This window comes from Vipera berus (assembly GCF_964194415.1).
Source record: "Vipera berus genome assembly, chromosome: Z".
Taxonomy (NCBI): domain Eukaryota; kingdom Metazoa; phylum Chordata; class Lepidosauria; order Squamata; family Viperidae; genus Vipera; species Vipera berus.
In genome coordinates this window covers 47445104-47465459 of record NC_138205.1, presented here as the reverse complement: position 1 = coordinate 47465459, position 20356 = coordinate 47445104, and the positions used below count along the sequence as shown (strand labels likewise).

The window sequence follows — 20356 nt, the reverse complement described above, 5'->3', positions numbered from 1 at the left end:
CTTACTACTTTCTGGCAGAAGAATGAATTTTGAGTTACTGGTAATATCAGTTATAGAATTAACATTTGAAATATACTTTGGGAGAAGCTGAAGGATCTTGAACAGAGAAAATGTGTTAACTGATAAAAAATAAAGGAATAATTAATGTTTAATCTTTTCCAGCAAAAAGTTTAAAAGGTTTATTTAAATATTTGAATGTCTTCAGTCCTGTATTTCATAGGACTGTGTCCTTTTAATACATATTGGGGGGAAATCAAATATGTGCCATATGACTATTTCTTCTTTAAAAATAAATCTATTTGTTTCCTAAAAAGAACCCTAGAAATATCTACCTTTAATACATGAATACTTTTATTATGTTGGGAAGATTTAGTTCATACTGAAAGGCACATCTACTGTACAATACAATCCATGACTAACAATGGAAACAGAAGACATATTATTCCAATATAGAGAAAGAAGTGCTTTTTAGATGTTTTCTCCTCCAGAAAACTAACTTGGTAGTATGCCAGTAATACAAACCTTTTCATTATGTAAGTCGCTAATGTTTAAATCAGTTAAATGTAGCTGACAACCTTTTTTGCCAACCCCAATACTCTGGCTCTTTTAAGCTTTCAAGGAAGAATGACACCATGAAATGGGAACAATGTCAAGCAAGCAAGCAACCAAATCACATTCAAGAAAACAATGCACAATACACAGAGAGCAGCAGAAAAGCATGGGTGTGTGTCGTGTAGCATATACTGGGGCAGACCATCTTCCCCAAGTTCGAATGAGGCCCAGAACTTCAGAAAGGAGAATCTTCATAAGGCAAGATGCAAGATCTTCATTTATTCATTAGCATGATAAGGATATAATCACCCCTACATGTAGACACATCAGAACGGTTCTAATCAATCTTCTGATGATTCAAGTGATATTTTTCTCTTCTTAAGCAGGCTTTTATATGCACTGTTTCGACATGAAGAATATGGATATTTTGGTCCCCACTCATAAACTAGGTGAACTGCAGCCAGTGAATGTACGTAAACCAAAGCCCTACTCTATTAGTGTCATACAAATGTTAAATGGGCCTTTTCTATTCTACAGAACTTAAGACTAAAACTATGCAAAAGGATTATTATTGTTATTTTCATAATCATAGAATTAATTATGCTGTTTAAATTCTTTTTCTGCTGGCCACTTTCCCATTCAAAATTGCAAATGAACAGCACGGGCTTCATTGGTGGTGGCGAGTCTCTAATTTCTAAATGCCACCATATAAACATGTATTTTGGAATTTTAAAGAACACGGGGAATGTAAGCAAACATTTGTGAGTCTATGTATATACTCCAGGAGGTTTCAGCAGTTACACCAGGCTTTGTGCATCTATTTCAGCTTAGAAACAGATTCAATCAAGTATATCTCCTTTTAGATTACTTAGTTATACCTCAGGACTGCAGCAACTCTTAGCGTTCCCCAACATGGTGAACTCCAGGTATCTTTGAACTATAGATTCCAAAGCTGGCTGGGAATTCTAAGAGTTAAAATTAAAACACTCCTTAAGTTTTAGAAAGCTGTTTTATAATATAGCTTGATGCTTATTATTCAGCACTGTATCTATCTTCTTCTGTAACAGAATGTGTGTAGGCCCAATTATAACATACCCTCTCCTTGGCAATATAAGTGTATATTATATTGTATACATGTGTAGGTGGAGAGGTCCTTGCAGAGATGTGCTGAGGTCTTTTGCATTTCAAAATCAACACAGTTCACTGCAAACTGTTTCCATCTGCAAAAAAGGTCCCACTGTGAAAATGATATAGTAAAATCCTGTGTTGACTTTACCATAACATGAAATAAAGGATTGTTACTTGGGCCTTAAACTGGAGAAAGATTAATTCTCTTATCATCCAGTGAGCAGAACCAGGGGTTCGTTAGATGCCTGGATAGAACACCTGCTGCCATTTACTTATTCACTAGACATCTCCTCACGATAGCAACTGAAGAAATGGAGAGTGAGGCGGAGAGAACTGATGGCAGAGGGGAAATTCTCTCCGATGAGACAGGCCTCCACTAGAGCTCTGGGCCTTCTGCACCAATGATCATTGCAAGCAGCGAGCGTGGGGAGAAGGCGATGAGGAGGATGGGATGGAGGCGGTAGGTGATGGAGAGATGTGCTCAGGGAAGCTGTTACATGCTCTGCTGAGCTGGGTCGTACCTTCCTCTGCGAATGTTCCTTTGCAAGCCGAAGAGAGAAAAGGAAAGAGAGAGGAGGAGCAGGGGTTAGCAGATAACTTCAGCTGTACATCTTGGCCTGACTGCCTCCAGTCTTCGAGCCACATGCTATGGTTGGTAATGCAAACTAGCCTAACATGCAATTTCTTCTTACCATCCAGGACAACTTTTGTGCAGAGATCCAATTACCATCATCCTTGGAGAACTCCATTAGATCATGTAGCTCCTGTCAGAACTTAAAGGGAGGCTGGATATATCCCAAAGAAGAGCACCTTCATTTCACTCTCCCCTGCAGCACATTCTCCGAGGCAAGTGGGCCTCACGTTCCTAGTCTGTGTTAGCCTGCATTTCTTCTGGAAACACCATATGCCAGTGTTGTTTGCTTGTTTTAAAGAAAGTTTACTTGCAATTGCACACCAAGAATACCACACGTAGAACTAGAGGGAATGTAGAAGCTGCCAGGGAAAAGGGATTTTCTGCAAGGCAGAGGTCCTCCATTTTCCTTATCCTTCCATTAAGTTCCCTCTGCTACTTTTTTTATTCCTTGTATCACCTTTCCCAACAGACGGTAAAAATAAACCAATGATGAAAGAACTCAAATTTTGCAACCAAAACAACATTCCAAATGCCTGGAACTCATGTGATTGGGGAAGCAAGAAAAGCTATTTGTGATTCCAGAACTGTTACAGACCGACGAAACCAAAGTGATTATTCTGTCTTTGCCAAAAATTGAAGGTGCTTTCCTCATCTTCATTCCTCAAACGTCTCCTTCCTTCCAGCCTCCCAAACAGTGGTACTGAGGAATTTATATTCCACCCCCCCAGCCCCCGCCCCATTGCAACAGACCAACCCATACAACATGTCATACCAGCAATAAACCCTGCAGGGAGCAAGAGATCTTGGGTGGGGGGTCCAAGTGGGATACAGTTAACTTTATAGGATGTACCTCAAACTTTTGTTATGAGCAGAGTACCCAAAAGCAGCTTCTCCCACTTCTTATGCATTAAATATATTGGATGACACTTATATCATCTCCTACCAATAAGCTGAGAATAGTGGAAGTATAGTTTAAGACTGGGTTTTACAAGGCTGCTTTGGAGGATGGAATAGTTATTTAAGGACTATTGTTCCCCACTCCACCTCCATGCCAATGTCCCCATCACCATCAGTATCTGATTCATGCAGTCCCCGGTCAGGCACTCCTTCATTCATGCAAGTGTCAACCCATGCGAAACATAACAGGAAGCCTGATGTGGATCAGAGAGGAACAGTAGCCAACCCCAGCCAGTCTGCAGCTCTCCCCATTTCTCTCCCATTTCTGCTTCTCTTTCCCAAGCTGAATTGCTTCTCCTGCCAAATAGTTCTTCTCCTCACTAAGCCAAGAGTATTAACCAAACTTCATGAAGTAAAAACTAAATGGCACTTTTACCCAAGGCCAAAAAAAAAAAGCCCTCAAGATCCTTGGACCCACTTCTTTCACCGTGATTCTACAACCAAATCACATAGATGAAACTGAAGGCAGTCCATTCGTTAAACTGACAGTTGGAAAGAGGACATGTATGACCCAATTCAAAGCAATGTCAATTATAAATACAACAAGAATAGAAAAGGTTCTGGCTGAACTTTCATAAACCATTAATATCTAGGAAACTGGTGTGTGTGCGGGGGGGAAGTAACGAGAACACTTTGTAGTCCCCTTCCAGCTCTACTTCTCAATCGTATGTTCAAGGTGAGAAGAAGGAGAAATCCTGTTTTAACTGTTGTGGGACCAGAAAGCTAGCAAAATCATCTTAAGAGGAGAAGAAATTGTATGACAAATTTGCAACAATACTAGCCAATCCTTGCAAGTAGATCACTATGAAATACTTCCAGTTGAGTTTCTTGTTGCTCTCTCTAATCCCACTAGGAAGTATCCTAAAACTTACCATATTTTCTTTTTATTAGTGGGGAAAAAACTGCAATGCAGTTTTAATATATCACACTTCTGAACTTTTTGTTCCAATATAACTTCTCGTGATAAGGACTGGAATTTACCACATTTAAGCAAATACCATTTTTGTATTTTCCTCACCTCTATCCTCAGATATGTTAAATACAGACACTCACCACAAGAGGGTGGCTTTGGTCTGTGTATCAAGCACCATACATGCCTAGAAATACAACTAAATATCAGTTTGGGTCTCCTGAATACGGTGCACCTTTTATCTCTCTTCACCTTTTTCAGATCTATAGCTCAGCTTGTCTCATTATCCTACAGCAGCCAATCCTTATTTTCTGAAGTGGATTCAGACTATTGACCAACATCTTATTTCCATGATGACCAACATCTTATTTGCATATACCTTCCTTTGCCATCCTTCTCCATCCACTGATGGTTCCTTCTGGTGATTCTCAATACTAATTTCAAATTAAAATGCAGTAAAGACTCAATCCAACAGACAAGCCTGCTCCCTGTTTCCAGTCCAGGCATGTAGTCAGACATAGCTAGCTCAAGAATATCCATGCTTTTCTTGTACTATCATGAGAAAGTTTTGCATCATGAAAACAAGCTTGCCAATACTGCTTTTGTTGCATGACACCTTTAGTACAGGTAGTCCCTGACTTACAACTATAATTGAGGCTGGAATTTCAGCCAGGAGTCATTGCATTATATGACCAGATCTGGTTGTTGTTTTTTTTTACTCTTTTTGCATTGGTCATTAAGTGAATGCTGTGATCATTAAGCAAATGCGGCTGTCACTAAGCAAATCCATTTTCCAAAATGGGTGCTTCTTTTGCTGGAAACTAGAAATAAATGACAGAAATCAGCAAAAAAAGTCACAAACCATGGTCATGTGACTGGGGGATGGTGCAAACAGTTACAAAGGTGAACTGGTTGTCATACATTCAAAACTGCAATCACAGGGCTGTGGGGATGAGTGCAGCTTTGTAATGTTAAAATGAGTCATAAGTAGCTCTGGGAAAGCCCACTGAAATTTCAAATAGACATTAAGTGGACAATTGTAAGACAAGGACTATCTGTATGACTCGTATGACTCCACTCTGAAGAGGATCCTCCCCTTCAGCCCAAAACTAAGTTGGGGATGGATGGGCCATATCTGGGCTCAATTCCCCTTTCCACAAATAAGTGCCACTGCAAAAGGCACCTGGAGTACATGCAACAGAGAGGAAGTCCTCAAGACAATCTAGCCCAAGGGCACAGCAATTTGAGAAGCACAATATGTGCATATTGACGCTGCTTACTTAAATCCCCATCCGGTACCACCAAGAACAATAGCAGCCACCAAGATGGCTCCAGCAATGGAGCCAATAATGATGTTGGTACCACTGGGACCTGTGGAGAAAGAGGGGACAAAAAATTAACTGTGTTACAATGGTTTGTGTTCTTGATATGCAGCACAATGGGCAGAACTTAGTTGTACAACAGGACTATCCTAATTTAATCATTACAGTGAAAACATATAAAACTTCTGGAAATCAGAAAAAGGGATTGTTTTTAAATAGGAAAATAGGAACAGGGGAATATTAGAACAGTTCCCAAGAAGTAAAGAAGGAGGGAGAAAAGAAGGCTATTTGAATAGTACATTGCCACGTCAAACTCATCTTGCAATGTATATTGCAAGTTTCTCCAGTCCTGGAAGATTCTTGTATTCCTCACTCCTTTTCTCAGAAAAATCAGGAAATAGCAGGACAGATAAAGGGGTTGATCCAAAATGGAAAATGGCTGAAGGGCTTTCGGATAGAATAAAGTTTCTGCAAGGAACCTTTTTGATTACTTATTTAATTAGTTGAGTGTTCTAGCTGTCTGCAAAGTAGTTCCTTCCCACATACTTACCCTTATATTTTTCTGTTTCCCCAGTCGGCTTAGGCTCTGGGATAGGATCGTAGACACTGCAGTCTTTTCCTGTCCAATCTGAATAGCAGATGCACTGGCCCTCATTGCTGCAGACCTGTAATTAAGCAGGAGGTATTTTGTGAGGCTCCTCAAACCCATTCCCGTGGCCTTTTTCCAGAAACCTGTATGTGTTCACTTGAGCTGTACCATTACAACAACAACAACTTTATTGATTAGCCCTTGGGCCATATCAAAGTACAAAGTTCCAGCAACAAACCGTCACCAAAACTAGATAAAAGCAATCCGAAATGGAATTTGATAAAATACAATTTAAAATGGAATTAAAATACAATTTAAGTTAAAATAGTAATAAGATACTATTATCTTATTACTAGTAATAAGATACGGATAAAATATGGAAACATTATATTTCGGAGTCGCCCTTACAATCTACCCCAATCAGTCCCACATATGCAGATCTTAACTGGATCATTTTGTTCAAATACTGTGCTACGTTGGATGTTATTTTCAGGTTCTGTCCGGACATAAGGTAAGTTATTTTGATATGGGGATCCCAATGGGTCATTCGTTTGGTATATAGACCAAGATACCTGTCTCTCACCTTCTTATACAAACAACAGTCAAATAGGATGTGAGCCAGGTCCTCTACCTCTGCCGCTCCGCAAATGCAGAGACGCTCATTGTACGGTATAGCATGAAATCTCCCATATCTGACCATTGTATCAAGCTGTTCGAATCTCGCTCTCGTAAATATCTCCCTAAGATGTTTTGGGAGTTGTAACTTCAAATAACTGTCCACTTGAAAAGTACATTTGTATTTACTCAGCCATTTCAAGTTACCCACCTTACTAAGGATAGCTATATCAGTTTGTGCTTCTATATCCTTAATTCTTTGGGCAACTCTTTTTTTAGATTGTTCTCCTGTTACGCAAGAAACAGGAAGGCCACAGCTTCTTACAAAATTTGTTAGTTTGGTGATCCAGGAGATTTGTGATTGCAGTTTTATTTGCTCTAGTAGGCATAATTTGGGGAGTCTATCAGTCTCCATTTCATTAACTTTGCACCAGTAGTTATAAGCTGTACCATTACACAATGAGATGACAAAAATGAAGCTTTCAAGAGAAAAATAGAAAATCTCACAATGCTCCAAAAATAATTTGATATTGTTTAATACTGCTGAAGAATGACTGTTTTGCAATGGAATAATCATTCTGTTTTATGTTGGCATCCCATATTACTGTAGATGGATGTTAATTACATGTAATTATTAAATGATAATGGGCTTTTTCTATGACCCGTCATTACTTGCCAACTTGTGGCAATATGGGTGGCTAACAAATAAATAAATAAATTTCAGGAATATTTAAGAAAGACATGCTCCTATTCTGAGTATTCCTATTTTTTTCTTTAATATTTAATCCAGAAGGAAATAAAGCCAAGAAACAAATGCAGATGGCACAATGTTGGCATTTATATAGATCTTACTTGGCAAAATAGTTGCTAAATGATACATTTCTTTCCCTTTTTTGCATTATTATTAAATGGAAACACAACTTTATTTATAATTTTTACCCCATGGTCGAAGCAGATCTGGCCACCCCAGCTGCCTGGGCAAATACTGAAGTTAAAGCCAGAGACAGGTAGGCATTTGTGATCAAGACACAACATGTTGGGTCCACAGGGTGTCCCGTCTTCTACGTAGCTCAGATCTGTGCCATCCACTAGTTGCACATGGCCACCCCTGGAAAAAAGCTTCATTGAGTGAAGGAATATTTCAATGTCCTTTTTGTTCATGACAACATTGGTGAAGGAAGAAAAGATAACAGGCACTTTTTAAAAATAGCCCCCTTTATTCTATTGCCTTATATTTACATCTCTGATGCTTTCAGGATTGTGACTGGCAGAAGGACATTCCCCAAAATTATTTGGAAACTTATTCTATGGTGGGAGGGGATCAATCTGCAGCCCAGAACATTCCTATTTTCATCTCTCCAGTTCTCCAGCAAGTTGGCATGAATGAAGAAGGTGGGTCTTAAAGCGCAAGACCCTCCACTTACCGGCAATCAATATATCTCTTCTGGTGATAGAATGTCATTGTTGTGATCTCGCCTAGTAATTCACCAATACGTGGAGATCCTGTCGCATTGGCACAGAGAAGATATCCACACAATACATCCCTAATTGGAATGGGAGGAAAGAACCATAACATACTTTTAAAAAGACTGGCTTCTGACTGATCTCACCTAGTAATTCACCAATACGTGGAGATCCTGTCGCATTGGCACAGAGAAAATATCCACACAATACATTCCTAATTGGAATGGGAGGACAGAACCATAACATAACATAACATAACATAACATAACATAACATAACATAACATAACATAACATAACATAACATAACATAACATAACATAACAGCTTATTGTTTGTGACTTTCTAGTGAATTCCCCATTAGGTGTGATTCAGTATACTATGGGAAAGGATATTATGGAAAAGGGAGAAATCTCAGATTACTCACTGCTTGACACAGGGCATCCAGCGGCTCCCCTCATGCCCACAGTTCCCACGCTCAGTGCCTTCAACATTGAGCTTCTCATAGCAAAACCTTTCAGCTGAAGCTTGATTTACAGGAAGGAAAGTGAGAAAGAGAATAAAAGCAAGCCAAAGAGCATAATAATCATGGATTTCACACACTGAATATGGAAGAATATTCTATATTTGATAATGAAAGAATAAATTCTATCACTAGGTCAGCAATTATGCTGGTGCATGGAGAAGCTTAGGAAGGAACTCAGTTAATTAAATAATTTCTTTATTATACATTTGGATGTTTTCTACTGACCTAGCTTTTTGATGCATAACATTGGACAACTCCAAAAGTGCTTAAGATTTTTAAAACATTATTTTCAAGTAAAAGATTGCTATCCTTAAAAAGTGAAATGTGTAAACAATGCCAAGAAAAGAAATGAGAATGTTCATGCTATGCCTTGTGCAAACCTGGTCTATGGGGCTTTGTGTTAACATTTGAGGGTTTAAACTTTCAGAATTGAAAAGCCAGATTCATTACTTGGAATGATTTATAAGGTTCATTTTGCTATCTAAGAGGAAAACTCTTTGTTTTTTTTATTACATTTCAAACCTTCCCAAGTCTTTTCAGTTTGAAGAACTGAGTAAAAATTGCTTCAGTAAATAATGGATAAATGATACTTCTATGGTGCCAAATCAAGTTCCTGTCTTTCTCTCCTAATTGGCAGTATGAAGACATCATCTTAGCTATAGCTATAGCCAGGCTGGATTGTCTGGAATCATGAGCCAATTTGGGTGGATAAGAAGGCAGATTATCCAGTAATCCCTAAGGATTGGTGATGATGTGGATGGTATTTGTTTTGTCTTCTCCTCCCTCCCCCCCCCCATCTTTTTCTTCCTATTCTTCTGTTCTGCTATTTTTGTGTTCATGGTATGTACCCTCTTCTGTTTAAATTCATCTTCAACATTTCCAGATACTCTAATTGCTTTTATTCAATCTGTCATAATCTGAGACCCTTCAGATATTGTAAGTTAAAACTAGCTCCTGTCATCTCCTGATGAATGGTAGGAATTGATATCCAACTCATCGGGAAGTTATTGGGTTCTAGAAGAAGCCTTATCAAGGCAAAGTAGATGTCATTGAAATAATCGTCCTTCCTCTGTATATGCATAGGTGTTTTAAATTAGATTATTGGTGGAATATGTAGAAATTCCAGTTTTCTATAAAGCACAATGTACATACATGATGTTAAATATGGTAAATACACAAATACCGGTAGTCAGATTCCTTTATCTTCTTGGCTATATTTCTGTTCGTAGTTAAAATGGTTGGCAGAAGTTGAAATAAGCAAAGGTAATGGTGAATATCTCTGGCGCAGGCAAAGAACAAGGTTAGGACCTTCCAAGATTACAGTTCAGCTAGGAATTTCTGGGTTAATTCAGAATAAAGCAACAATGCATACCAGTGCCAATTTCAATTAGCCAAACTGAGGGACCCAAATTGTTAACTTCAAATTACAGTAAGTCCATTAAAATTATATCTACAGCTGTGGCATGGTTATGGACTTTTTCTTTAATTACTTCCATAGTATTCATTAAGCAGCAGGGAAAATTTAGGACCTTCTCCCCTTGTATGTAACTGTATGTTACATACAGTATGTATCCCCTTGTATGTAACTGCAATATAAATAAGCTCTGACAACTCTTTTTATTGCTTTGTAGTCACGATATGGTCTTCATTTAATCCACAGCCCCTATTCTACAGTTCTGGTATTTAAGCTGTACTTTCCATCATATCCTAATTTTCTTTTTTCTTTTTTTGCCACATATACAAATGACACACTTAACAACCAGGTGTGGAATCAGTGAAGTTCCTTTTGGTCACTTCAGAACTATGCACATACAACACATGCACACAAATACACAAAATCCCTATCCATGGACACTGTCCTCCATGGCTATTCTGGTCTGAGTAGTTAGTATCTTTTCCAGTAACCACTAGATACAAAAGAACAAAATGGATTTTAATACACTCAATGAAATTATAAGTGGAATTCCACTGTAAGGGAAATTAATGGGAAAAGAAGCACAAAATGAGCATATGTTCCTAAAAAAGAAGTACTCAACACACAATTGCAAGCAATTCTAGTAGTCTGGAACTCAAGAAAGTATGTTAGGAAAGCTAAAACTCAGAACATGCTGAGGTGAATGAAGAAGTCTGAGAACAAAAAAAAAGTTTCTTTAGCTATGATAAGAAAAAAGAATCAACAGACGAGTTGCCCATCTGACTTCATCTTCTCCAACAAGAAGGTATATTTTGACCCAGAAAATTGTGAAGAGCAGAATGAAGAGGCAGGACTGAGACATGAGATTGATGAAAGCACAGTCTGGCATTATTCGTTACTTTGCATTAAATCTCCAGGACCAGATGAATTGCATCCTAGGTTATTAAAGAAACTTACTGAGGGTCTGGCCAATCCATTATCTTTGAGAGATCTTGGTGAAGTGCCATATGGCTGGAAAAGAGCATGTTTTGCTTCAAGAAGGAGGAGAAAGATTACATAAAAGTCATTCTGAGACTAATATAGGAGAGTTTAAAGCGGACAATAAAATAATGAATTTGTGAGCACTTTTAAAACTGTGATAATTACTTATTTTTCTTGCCAGATAAATCTCACTTTTATTGGGTAAATTCGTAAGTGTTTTGGGTAATGCTGCAGAGTTAATTTACTTTTATTTCAGCAAAGTACCTGACAAAGTACTCCATGGCATTTAATTAACAAACTAGTAAACCACAGTATGGATGAAATGGCAATTAAGTACATAGAAGACTGCTCATCGATGATATCTCACGAAAATAGAAAGACGTATTTTGTAAGACCAGTCTTGGGCCCTGTACTATATTTTTATTTATCAAGGGATGAAGAGGAGATGCTGATCAAATTGCACAAAATTGGGAAACTGTCATAGATGACAGAAATAAAATTCAAAATAATCTTGATAGCATAAAGAAATTGCTGAAAATAAGAATATGAGACTTAATGCATATTAAGTTAGGAAACAAAACTTCTTTAAGTTAGGAAGCATAGCTATAGAATGTTGAATATTAGTATTTACTAGAGTGATAATTGATTGTAATCCAAATGTGAATATGCAGTATAATGTTAGTGCAGCCCACGAAAAAGAAAAAAGTAAATGCAGTTTTAGGTTGTATCTACTAACATATAGTTTCCAAGTAATAACAATCAAAGCTCCACTTTATTCTGCAGCATTGGCCAAACCCCACCTTAAATGTTATGTTTGATTCTGGATACCACACTTTAAGAAGGCTTCAGATAAACAGAAACAGGTTCATAAAAGCAGAGAGAGGATTAAAAGGGGACTAAAATTAACTCCCATGAAATGAAAACTGAAGGAACTGTACATGCTTAATCCTGAAAAGTGGAGATGGGAGAGCATAAGATATCTCCTTTCAGGCTTCTGGTTTGCAATCGCGGTGTCCGTGGACATGCGGGGAGATCGCTCTCTCCGCCGTCCAGTTTTTCTCCCTCTGGGGGACCCTAAAAAGGGTTGAAAGTCACCCTGGAGGGGCAACGAGCGTGAAGAGGACCCCCGATTGATTGTGGAAGGACATCAGCCCTTCCATTTGATCTGGGGCAGCTCTTCGGACTGACGGGCAAAAGGTCGGCCATTAATATGACCGATCACTAAGCTGCTACCAGCCAAGGCCAAAATCACTACCAAGTACAATGAAAGCACCGTGGAGGAATTGGGTGAGACCTTACCTTACCTTCTTTGTATCCCAAACACTTTCCTGTAAAAGCTTATTGAAATTCCTTTCCCCCCCTTTAAAATGGCAGCGTTTGAGTACCTTGGGGAAATAAAGCCTTGAAAAGAACAACTAAAAAACAACTAAAAATAACTAAAGGAACAACTAAACAATTGGACTTGCACTTTCTTGATATTTGAGGTCCCAAAAAGTTCCTATTTCTACAGGGACCTATTACCTTATCTACTTGTTAAAAGTTGAAAAAGAATTTAAACTCAATAAAAGCCTAACTTGAATTTGGAAAAAGTTTCTAAATGCTATCGGGGACATCTTGTAGCAAAGCCTGGTACAGCAAATGAATACCTTTGACTGAGAGACCTCTTACAGCCTAGACTTGTCCTTGGTATTATCTAAAAGAAATAAGAAGCTGAAACAGCTAGGCGGTGAAACTAACTTTTAGGAATAGTGGAGGTGAACATTCACTGACTCTTATTAAAAAATAGCCTCCACTAAAGGACTATCTGTAACCATCCTAGAAATGGAGGAATATCACCAACAAATTTCAGCTAATTATAAGCTTATACTTGAAAAAATTCTTGAAGCTACTGAGGTAATGAAATCCAGACTGAAAGATAAAGGTGCCAGCTTAAATCTACAAAATGAAACCTTGACTCTAACTAAAGAACTTACAACTCAAAAAGCAAAAGAAGTGGGAAAAAAGCAATACTAAAACGGAGGATGCTAAAGATCAACATAGTACAGCATATTGAAAACTTACACAACCAAACAACAATCACAACATTGGATATGACTTTTTACTTAAACCAGATGAAACCTGAGGAAGAAGAAGACCAGACCGATTTGAAGACAAATATACCAAACCAAACATGGAGATTTGGACTACTAGGGCAACAATTTAATGATTATCAATGGGCCAGTTCCTTTGGAAAATTGGTAACTAGATGGTCTCCTTTGATTCAAGTAACATGTACAGGAATGAAGGGAGATCCATCTGAGGATTTAAAGGCACTGGTATGGAAGCCTGCTTGGCACAAAAAGAAAGCCAGAGTTAGATTTAAAAAATGGGATTTTTCGATTTACGATAGAAGAGCCTAAAGTCTCACTTAATGGGCTAAAGGGAGATCTTAAAAGGTATTAATTGGCTTAATATTTAGGATTTAGACTTATAAGGGAAATGAAAATTAGTGATTGGAACATAGTTTTGAATTATAATATAGAAAATGGACTGAGACAACAAAGGATATTTTATTAGTAAGTGGTGAGGTACTAGGATGAGAAATAGAACATGTTTATGAAATAAAATAAGAATGTATTTAAGTAAGTAAAATGTATATTTTAGATATGACAATTGTTATGTAGTGAAATAAAGGGAATTTGGGTTATCCGAAATCTAAATACTATGGATATTAAAGGTTAAATTGGAATATTGTAATTGAAAATTAGGTAAAATCTAAAAACAGTATATGGATATCTATAAGTAAAAATCTATTGATAAATGTTTTCATTGATCGTGCTATAACTAACTAGCTTAAATATGATATAGTAAATGTTAAGGGAATTTTTGGTGATGCAACCTGATTACCCAATCACCATGCTGCTTTCTAAATATTTAAATGTAAAACTGGAAAACCAATAAAATTTGTTTTTTAAAAAAGATATCTCCTTTAAAATATTTAAAAATATGTCAGCAGAAAGGGGAAAATTTGTTCTCTGTTCTTTCAGAATGCAGGACATGGAATAATGAATTAAAACCAAATGCTGATTAAATGTTAGGGAAAAAAACCTTAACAGTAAGGAACAGTTCGATAGTGAAACCAATTATCCAGAGAGGTGATGAGTTCCCATTCATTCCATCTGCTCATATGAAAGTGAGCCATCTAGTAGGAATGTTTTAATTTGTATACCTGCCCTTAGTAGGGAGTTGGCCTAAGTGGCCCTCCCCACATTACGATTTTCTAATCCCTTGAAATAATGCAAAGTTCATGCCTCTGGTTTCTTCATTTGGCACTGGAAAAATCAGAAAATGAATACAAGAAAGGATAAAAGTCAAGCATAGCTACTCAGAATGAAATTGCCTGGTATTACTGAAAACCAGGTCTACGGATGGATGAATTTTGAAGACAATGGGTTTCGTCTCATCCCAAACCCACCTCTCTTTCTCTAGATTAAATAGTTTGTGCGGTTTGTAAAGAGTGATGGAAAAACAAACAAAATGCTGGTGTTTGCTGATAAGTGATTTGCTAGTAATGGATGATTACAATCATCCCTAGAAATGGCTATAGGGGCATCTCCTGTTCCCCTCACTCATTCAAGCAATTAACTATCTCCAAAGAAAGCTGCTAGCAAAAAGCCTCCAGAACAGAGTTCAAGCAGTCTGCTTAGCAAACTGCTATATATAAACGAAGAGAATCAAACTGTACCTCAGTTAAGGAATAACAGAATGAATAGGTTTTCCCTAACCTGAGGACAATTCCATCTCCAGTACTGATATTATTGGATATCACTCAAATATTAAAGTGCCATTATATTTTATAAACACACCTACCAAGGTTTGTATTACTACTAGATGGCTGCAAAGAGATTCAAAAAAATCTTTTCTGCAGTATACTGGCTACTTAGATTTTGCAAATCAGTTATGATGATTCTTTTCTAAGAGTAAATAGCTACTTACCTCGCCCCCACAATGCATTGCACTGGCGGTCCCTGGTTTTACAACGGCCTCCATAACATCGGCCCTACAGAGCCAAAAATGGGACTTGTTAGAGGCTCGTGCAAGAACGACTCAGCTTGCATGTTTTACAGAGACGTGTATTACCCGTTGGGATCTGAGAATTCAGATGTGGCTTTAAAACTCTGCATTAACCTTTATTTATTTGTTTGTTTAAATAACTATTGAGAAACTTGCTCCTTGTTCAGTCTGATTTAATTAGAATTTTCCAAGGGTATTTCTTTTACTGGAATTGACAGATGGGTCCAATTGTAATTAAGCTTCCCCACCCATACTTCCTGCAATTCCAGGAATTTTAGTTATGAAACTGAGATACCAACTATTACCTGTTCATTGTCACAAAAGTAGCCATCCTGCTTGTGTACATTAGGTGGACACTACAGGGGGAAAAAAAGAGAATTATATCAGAAAGGACAAAAATATAGATAAATACAACTCAGGAAAACTGGTAAAAAGCTCTTTTCCCTAACTTACTACTCCCCAGATGTACTAGCTATCATTCCATAATCCTCAGTCAACATGACTCATATTTAGAGCATCAGGTTAGGAAGGCTAGAAAAGGTAGGGACCCATTTTAAATGAATATACTTTCAAGCCAATGTTATCCACAACATCTCTTTTTTAGAAATTTAAATTCTAGATAAAACTTTTCAATAATGAAGACTGCGTGCCATCAGATGTTGTGCACAGAAACCACCAAAACATGGGTGTCTTGACCAGGGCTTTTTTTCTCATAGAACGCTCAGAACGGAGTTCCGGCACCTTTTTTGGATGGAACCTTATAGGGTAGGCAAGGCAGGTTGTATAACATGTGTGAGTTCCGGCACCTTTTTCTTTTACAAAAAAAGCACTGGTCTTTACTAGTGGATTAAAATGCTATCCCTCCCCCCAATCTACTTGTAAATCACATTACTTATAATTCCCCAAACTTACCTGACTGGAGTCCCCAGTACAAGTTTCTGGGATATCACATTCATTCACAGCTTCTCGGCAAGTTACACCCCGTGGCTCATACTTCATGGTAGAAAATGGAAGAAAAATAAAAGTGGAGTTTAATATTAGCTGGCAAGGGAAAAACAAAACAATATGTCAGATGAGGTCTTTCTCTAACTTTATCTCTTTTTTCTACTGTCAGTGCAGGAAAAGAGGAGAACCAAATTATCTGTAGCACCATGCAAGGAGCAGCAGAGTTTACTGCTCTACATAATCCTAGTTTCATCATTTTTCTCCTTGCAGCAAAAGGAAAAAGAAAGCATGTCTCAGCATTTTACCAAATCCATCCACAAAGTTGTGCTGTAAATATTAAATGTGCACAGACATACATGCATGGGCTTCCATCCATGAGTTGGGAATATGTGACATTGTGAGACTGCTGAAATTAGGCAGGCGAAGATTTGCTCAAGGGGGTGATTGAACCCAATTTACCCCCTCACCCCCATGATTTATGTAAACTATAATGCTTTTAGCTGTTCAGAAATATTTTGTAGAAAATGTTACACATCTGAGCCATCTCAAAATATGTGCACTGACACCGAGTACCAAATTGTGGCCTGGCCTGATTACAGTTTGCTTTATGTAGGCAGCATTGACGTGCAAGCACAGATGATGCCTTGCTGCATAACTCCCAAGAAAGGAAGCTTTGCTTAAAACTGGTGAGAGATGGACACAGAATCAATGGATAAAGGTCTCATTCCAACTTGTTTACCTTGCACTCTCGACAACACAACCCATCACTGCACATGGCATCGTGTGTAAGGGTACATTTCTTGCAACAGTTTCCTCCACTTTTGGAACACTCCTTTGAGAAAAGAAAAACAATAGATTTAATATTGCTTAGAATTTTCGATCAAAGTTGAAGTAAGAAAAGTACAGCTTCAGTTTTTTTTATATCTTAACTAACATTGCTTTAGAGATTTTGGTTTTATTTTCAAACTCACCACCACCATATGAATACAGTAGGAGTATGAAGTTTCCAATATGAAAACTTGAATTTGCAAGTTTTCTTAACATATGTTGCTTTATTTTGCAAATTATGCAGATTTAATCAATTCTCAAAAAAGCTCTTTTTTCCTTTTACCAGTTGAGATAACTATATTGTTTATAACATCAATTTCCCTAATGTTTGTTGCTAGTTTTTACTAACATTTTCTTTTGGGACACATATCTCATGAAGAAGATGATGTTTGTTCTTGTGGATTTTGAACAACACTAAAGCAAAACAAAAAGATGTTGGTTGAATCTATCCAGCATTAATGTCGGGTTTATCCCAACTTTTATGGATCATGACATTCTGAGGAAAAAGAAAATAGTCTTTTGATAAGAGAGCTGTTGGGGCTCTGATTCTGAACTACTCCAGTCCCTGATAAATAAAAGACATTCTTCAGCATGCATAAAACAGAATTCAGAATTCAAAGCCTGGCAAAATTGAAAATAATATTACTAGTAGTCAGATGGCACCTTTTTTTAGCCCCAGTTGTTGCTTACCGCAAAGGACCCACAGTCACATTCTTCTCCTGCTTCAACAAATCCATTACCACATTCAGGAGGGTCAAGGAGCTGTGTTAAGGAGATATTGGTAAAGGAATTGGAATCATTAGAATGTTCCATGACATCATTTAATAACATTTTCTTCTACATCACTCATTTGCACTTGAAAATGGAGATGAAGAAACTCTCTTTAAATTTCTTCTTTTTATGTTTCCATTTTGGGACAGGGTAGATTTGAGAAATCAACAATGAAAGTGAAAGTATTTTTTTTAAAGGTAAACATCAATTTCTTAAAATAAATTCTTCTACTGTTTTACCAATTGACATCTGATATGGGACCATAATTTAAGCAAACTGAACTCAGAATGACACTATACTGTTTATGAAAAAATGCTATTCAGAATTATGACATAACAGCAAGGTGAAGGAATTTTGGGAGTTAATGTGCCATATATTCATTGGGAACCAATTTGTTATAGTACTTCATAAATGCCTAAAATGATGATATCCTTCCTGAAGTGGAGCAGAAGTTAAGAGAAATTGCTTCTCCTTCAATATCTATATATGCCAGATAGTTCTCTTCCAAAAGATGTATTAATTTATTGGCTTATTCTGGGCAAGGTAGGCACAATACCATTCAAGCAAAGCCGTTGCACCAATGAGGTTTTAAAAGTTGGGTATCTTGGTCTTTGGAATATAAAACTGTCAACATTACTCCTATTTAGTTTTGCTACAACCTTGATCTTAATCTACAGGATTGTTCTATACTGATTGAAAATATAGGAAACAGTACAAACTATTTGCATCTAAAAAGGAACAGCAAAAGGTGCTGAAATGACTTTGAATTCTGGGGTCTTTGATTAATTAAGAAAGAACTCATAGCTTCATTATGATCTGGCCTAATATTTAGTACTGTAGAACAAAGACTGCCCTAATTTAAAGATCTTTATGGAACACTTTGATTATGTTTGGGAAGGAAGAAAAATCCTATGTCTCTCTGGGATGGAAAGGGTTTGCTTATTTCTGAGACTGGATCACCAAACACTGTATGAGCATGCTTAGAATGTCCTCTTAAAATCTTGATGCTTCTGGGTGAGACAGGGACCATAGACATGTGTAGGAAATCCCTTACTGTACTTTTTTACTTTAAAAAAAAGGCTTGAATGAGGTTAAGATTGCTTGCCATTCCAGTTATTTATTCAGTTTACATCAACCAGCATAAGGAGTGTGACTAAGAAACTGAAAGTTTTTAAATTGCTTTCTTACTGAACAAAGAACTCCTAAAAGTATAACATTGGCAGAGAAAGATGATTTTTGAAAACTGCACTGAAAACAGTAAAAAAGGAAACTTGGGGATATATGTTCAGTATTTGTTTTTATATACTAGAGAGTATAAAATTGATAGATTGCTAACACATATATTAATTTAATAATTGTATGAAAACATGACTCTGGGCAGCTAAGAATCAAAACAAAATAAAAACAGAATGAAAACAAAACAAATAATAAAAACACCACCACACTATTTAAATATTCAGATGACATTAATATAGATAAGGATGATCTATGTTAATCTTTGTTAATATAACTAAGAAATGGTGATATATTTGAATAAATCTATCTTTAAATGTAAAGTCATTCAATGCTTTTCATTATTAATATGGTATTAAAAGCACAACAAAAACAAGGGAGAAGAAATTTGACTGAATTTTAAAATTATATAACACACATTTTAAAATATTTCCTGGTTGTATTTATAAATAGTTGATGACATATGCCTCCAAAACAGTAAGTTAAAATTTATATGATTAAATGGGATGTAAAAAATATAGTAATTTGATAAGCAACAATGGGAATTTCAATTAAAGAAAAGCATAATATTTACAACAAGTATCTTACACATGATGTACGATGTTTATTGTTTTTTTAATAGAAGTTTTATTGATTTTTTGGTTTTACATCCAGGTATTTATGAAGCAATATGGTGGTTGGGTAGTTAAAAGTAAACAGTAGTAAATAACAAAGTCATTTGTAGATAGGTCAAGTTACATCAACATGAATTCCCTCTCCAATTCCCTTAGTTATAATAACATAGTCAAATTAAATTCGGCTTCAAAACGGAGATGAGCACCGGCCCCTAGAGTCGGAAACGACTAGCACGCATGTGCGGGGGAACCTTTACCTTTACCTTTAATCAGTTAGAACAATTTTCAATATATTTTCACATATACATATCCATGTCCTGTTTTTAAGTTTTACCTAATTGGAATAAGATATTCCGAATTAGCCTATAATATATGAAAGAAAACTTAATTTTTGGGTAGCCCATATTTCCCCCATTTCGTTATATTATAGTTATCCTGTCTAAAATACATATACTGTTAATTTCAGTGCATTCTGGTGTTGTAGTTATTGGTTGGTTGAAGTCTTGGTGTACTGTATTGGAAGGCCTTTGGCAGCCTCCATCTTAGTATTGTTTCCTTCAACTTCTGTTGCTTGTTGGATTGTAGGTTTTATAGTTGAAATCAATGTTTGGGCATCAGGGCTCTCAGTAGATTGTACTTGTACTTTAAAGTCCCCTGTTTTGTTGTTAAATTCCTCATCCTCTATTCATTTTTTGATTGTCCATTCATCAATTGAAGTAAGAGTCTCATTTGGTGAGTTTGTGCTGTCAGATTTGTCTTTAACTCTGGCTTTTATTTCTGCAGTCATTGCCAAAATTGTATGAGTTCATAGTGATGGAATA

At 36.8% G+C, this 20356-nt stretch overlaps 1 protein-coding gene across 1 annotated transcript in view; it reads right to left on the bottom strand.

Moving 5' to 3' along the window:
• Positions 1 to 5457: 5457 nt before the first annotated feature.
• The window catches only part of ADAM11 (ADAM metallopeptidase domain 11), a gene marked incomplete at its 3' end in the record, with an annotated part of 96815 nt that continues 81916 nt past the window's right edge, over positions 5458 to 20356 (bottom strand). The window contains exons 16-25 of the mRNA XM_081344316.1: positions 17608 to 17679; positions 16829 to 16921; positions 16057 to 16137; positions 15450 to 15500; positions 15067 to 15130; positions 8598 to 8697; positions 8132 to 8251; positions 7647 to 7815; positions 6054 to 6168; positions 5458 to 5552 (exon numbers count right to left, since the gene is read on the bottom strand). Coding sequence (XP_081200442.1) covers positions 5458 to 5552; positions 6054 to 6168; positions 7647 to 7815; positions 8132 to 8251; positions 8598 to 8697; positions 15067 to 15130; positions 15450 to 15500; positions 16057 to 16137; positions 16829 to 16921; positions 17608 to 17679 — 960 coding nt within the window. The remainder of the gene's footprint in view (positions 5553 to 6053; positions 6169 to 7646; positions 7816 to 8131; positions 8252 to 8597; positions 8698 to 15066; positions 15131 to 15449; positions 15501 to 16056; positions 16138 to 16828; positions 16922 to 17607; positions 17680 to 20356) is intronic.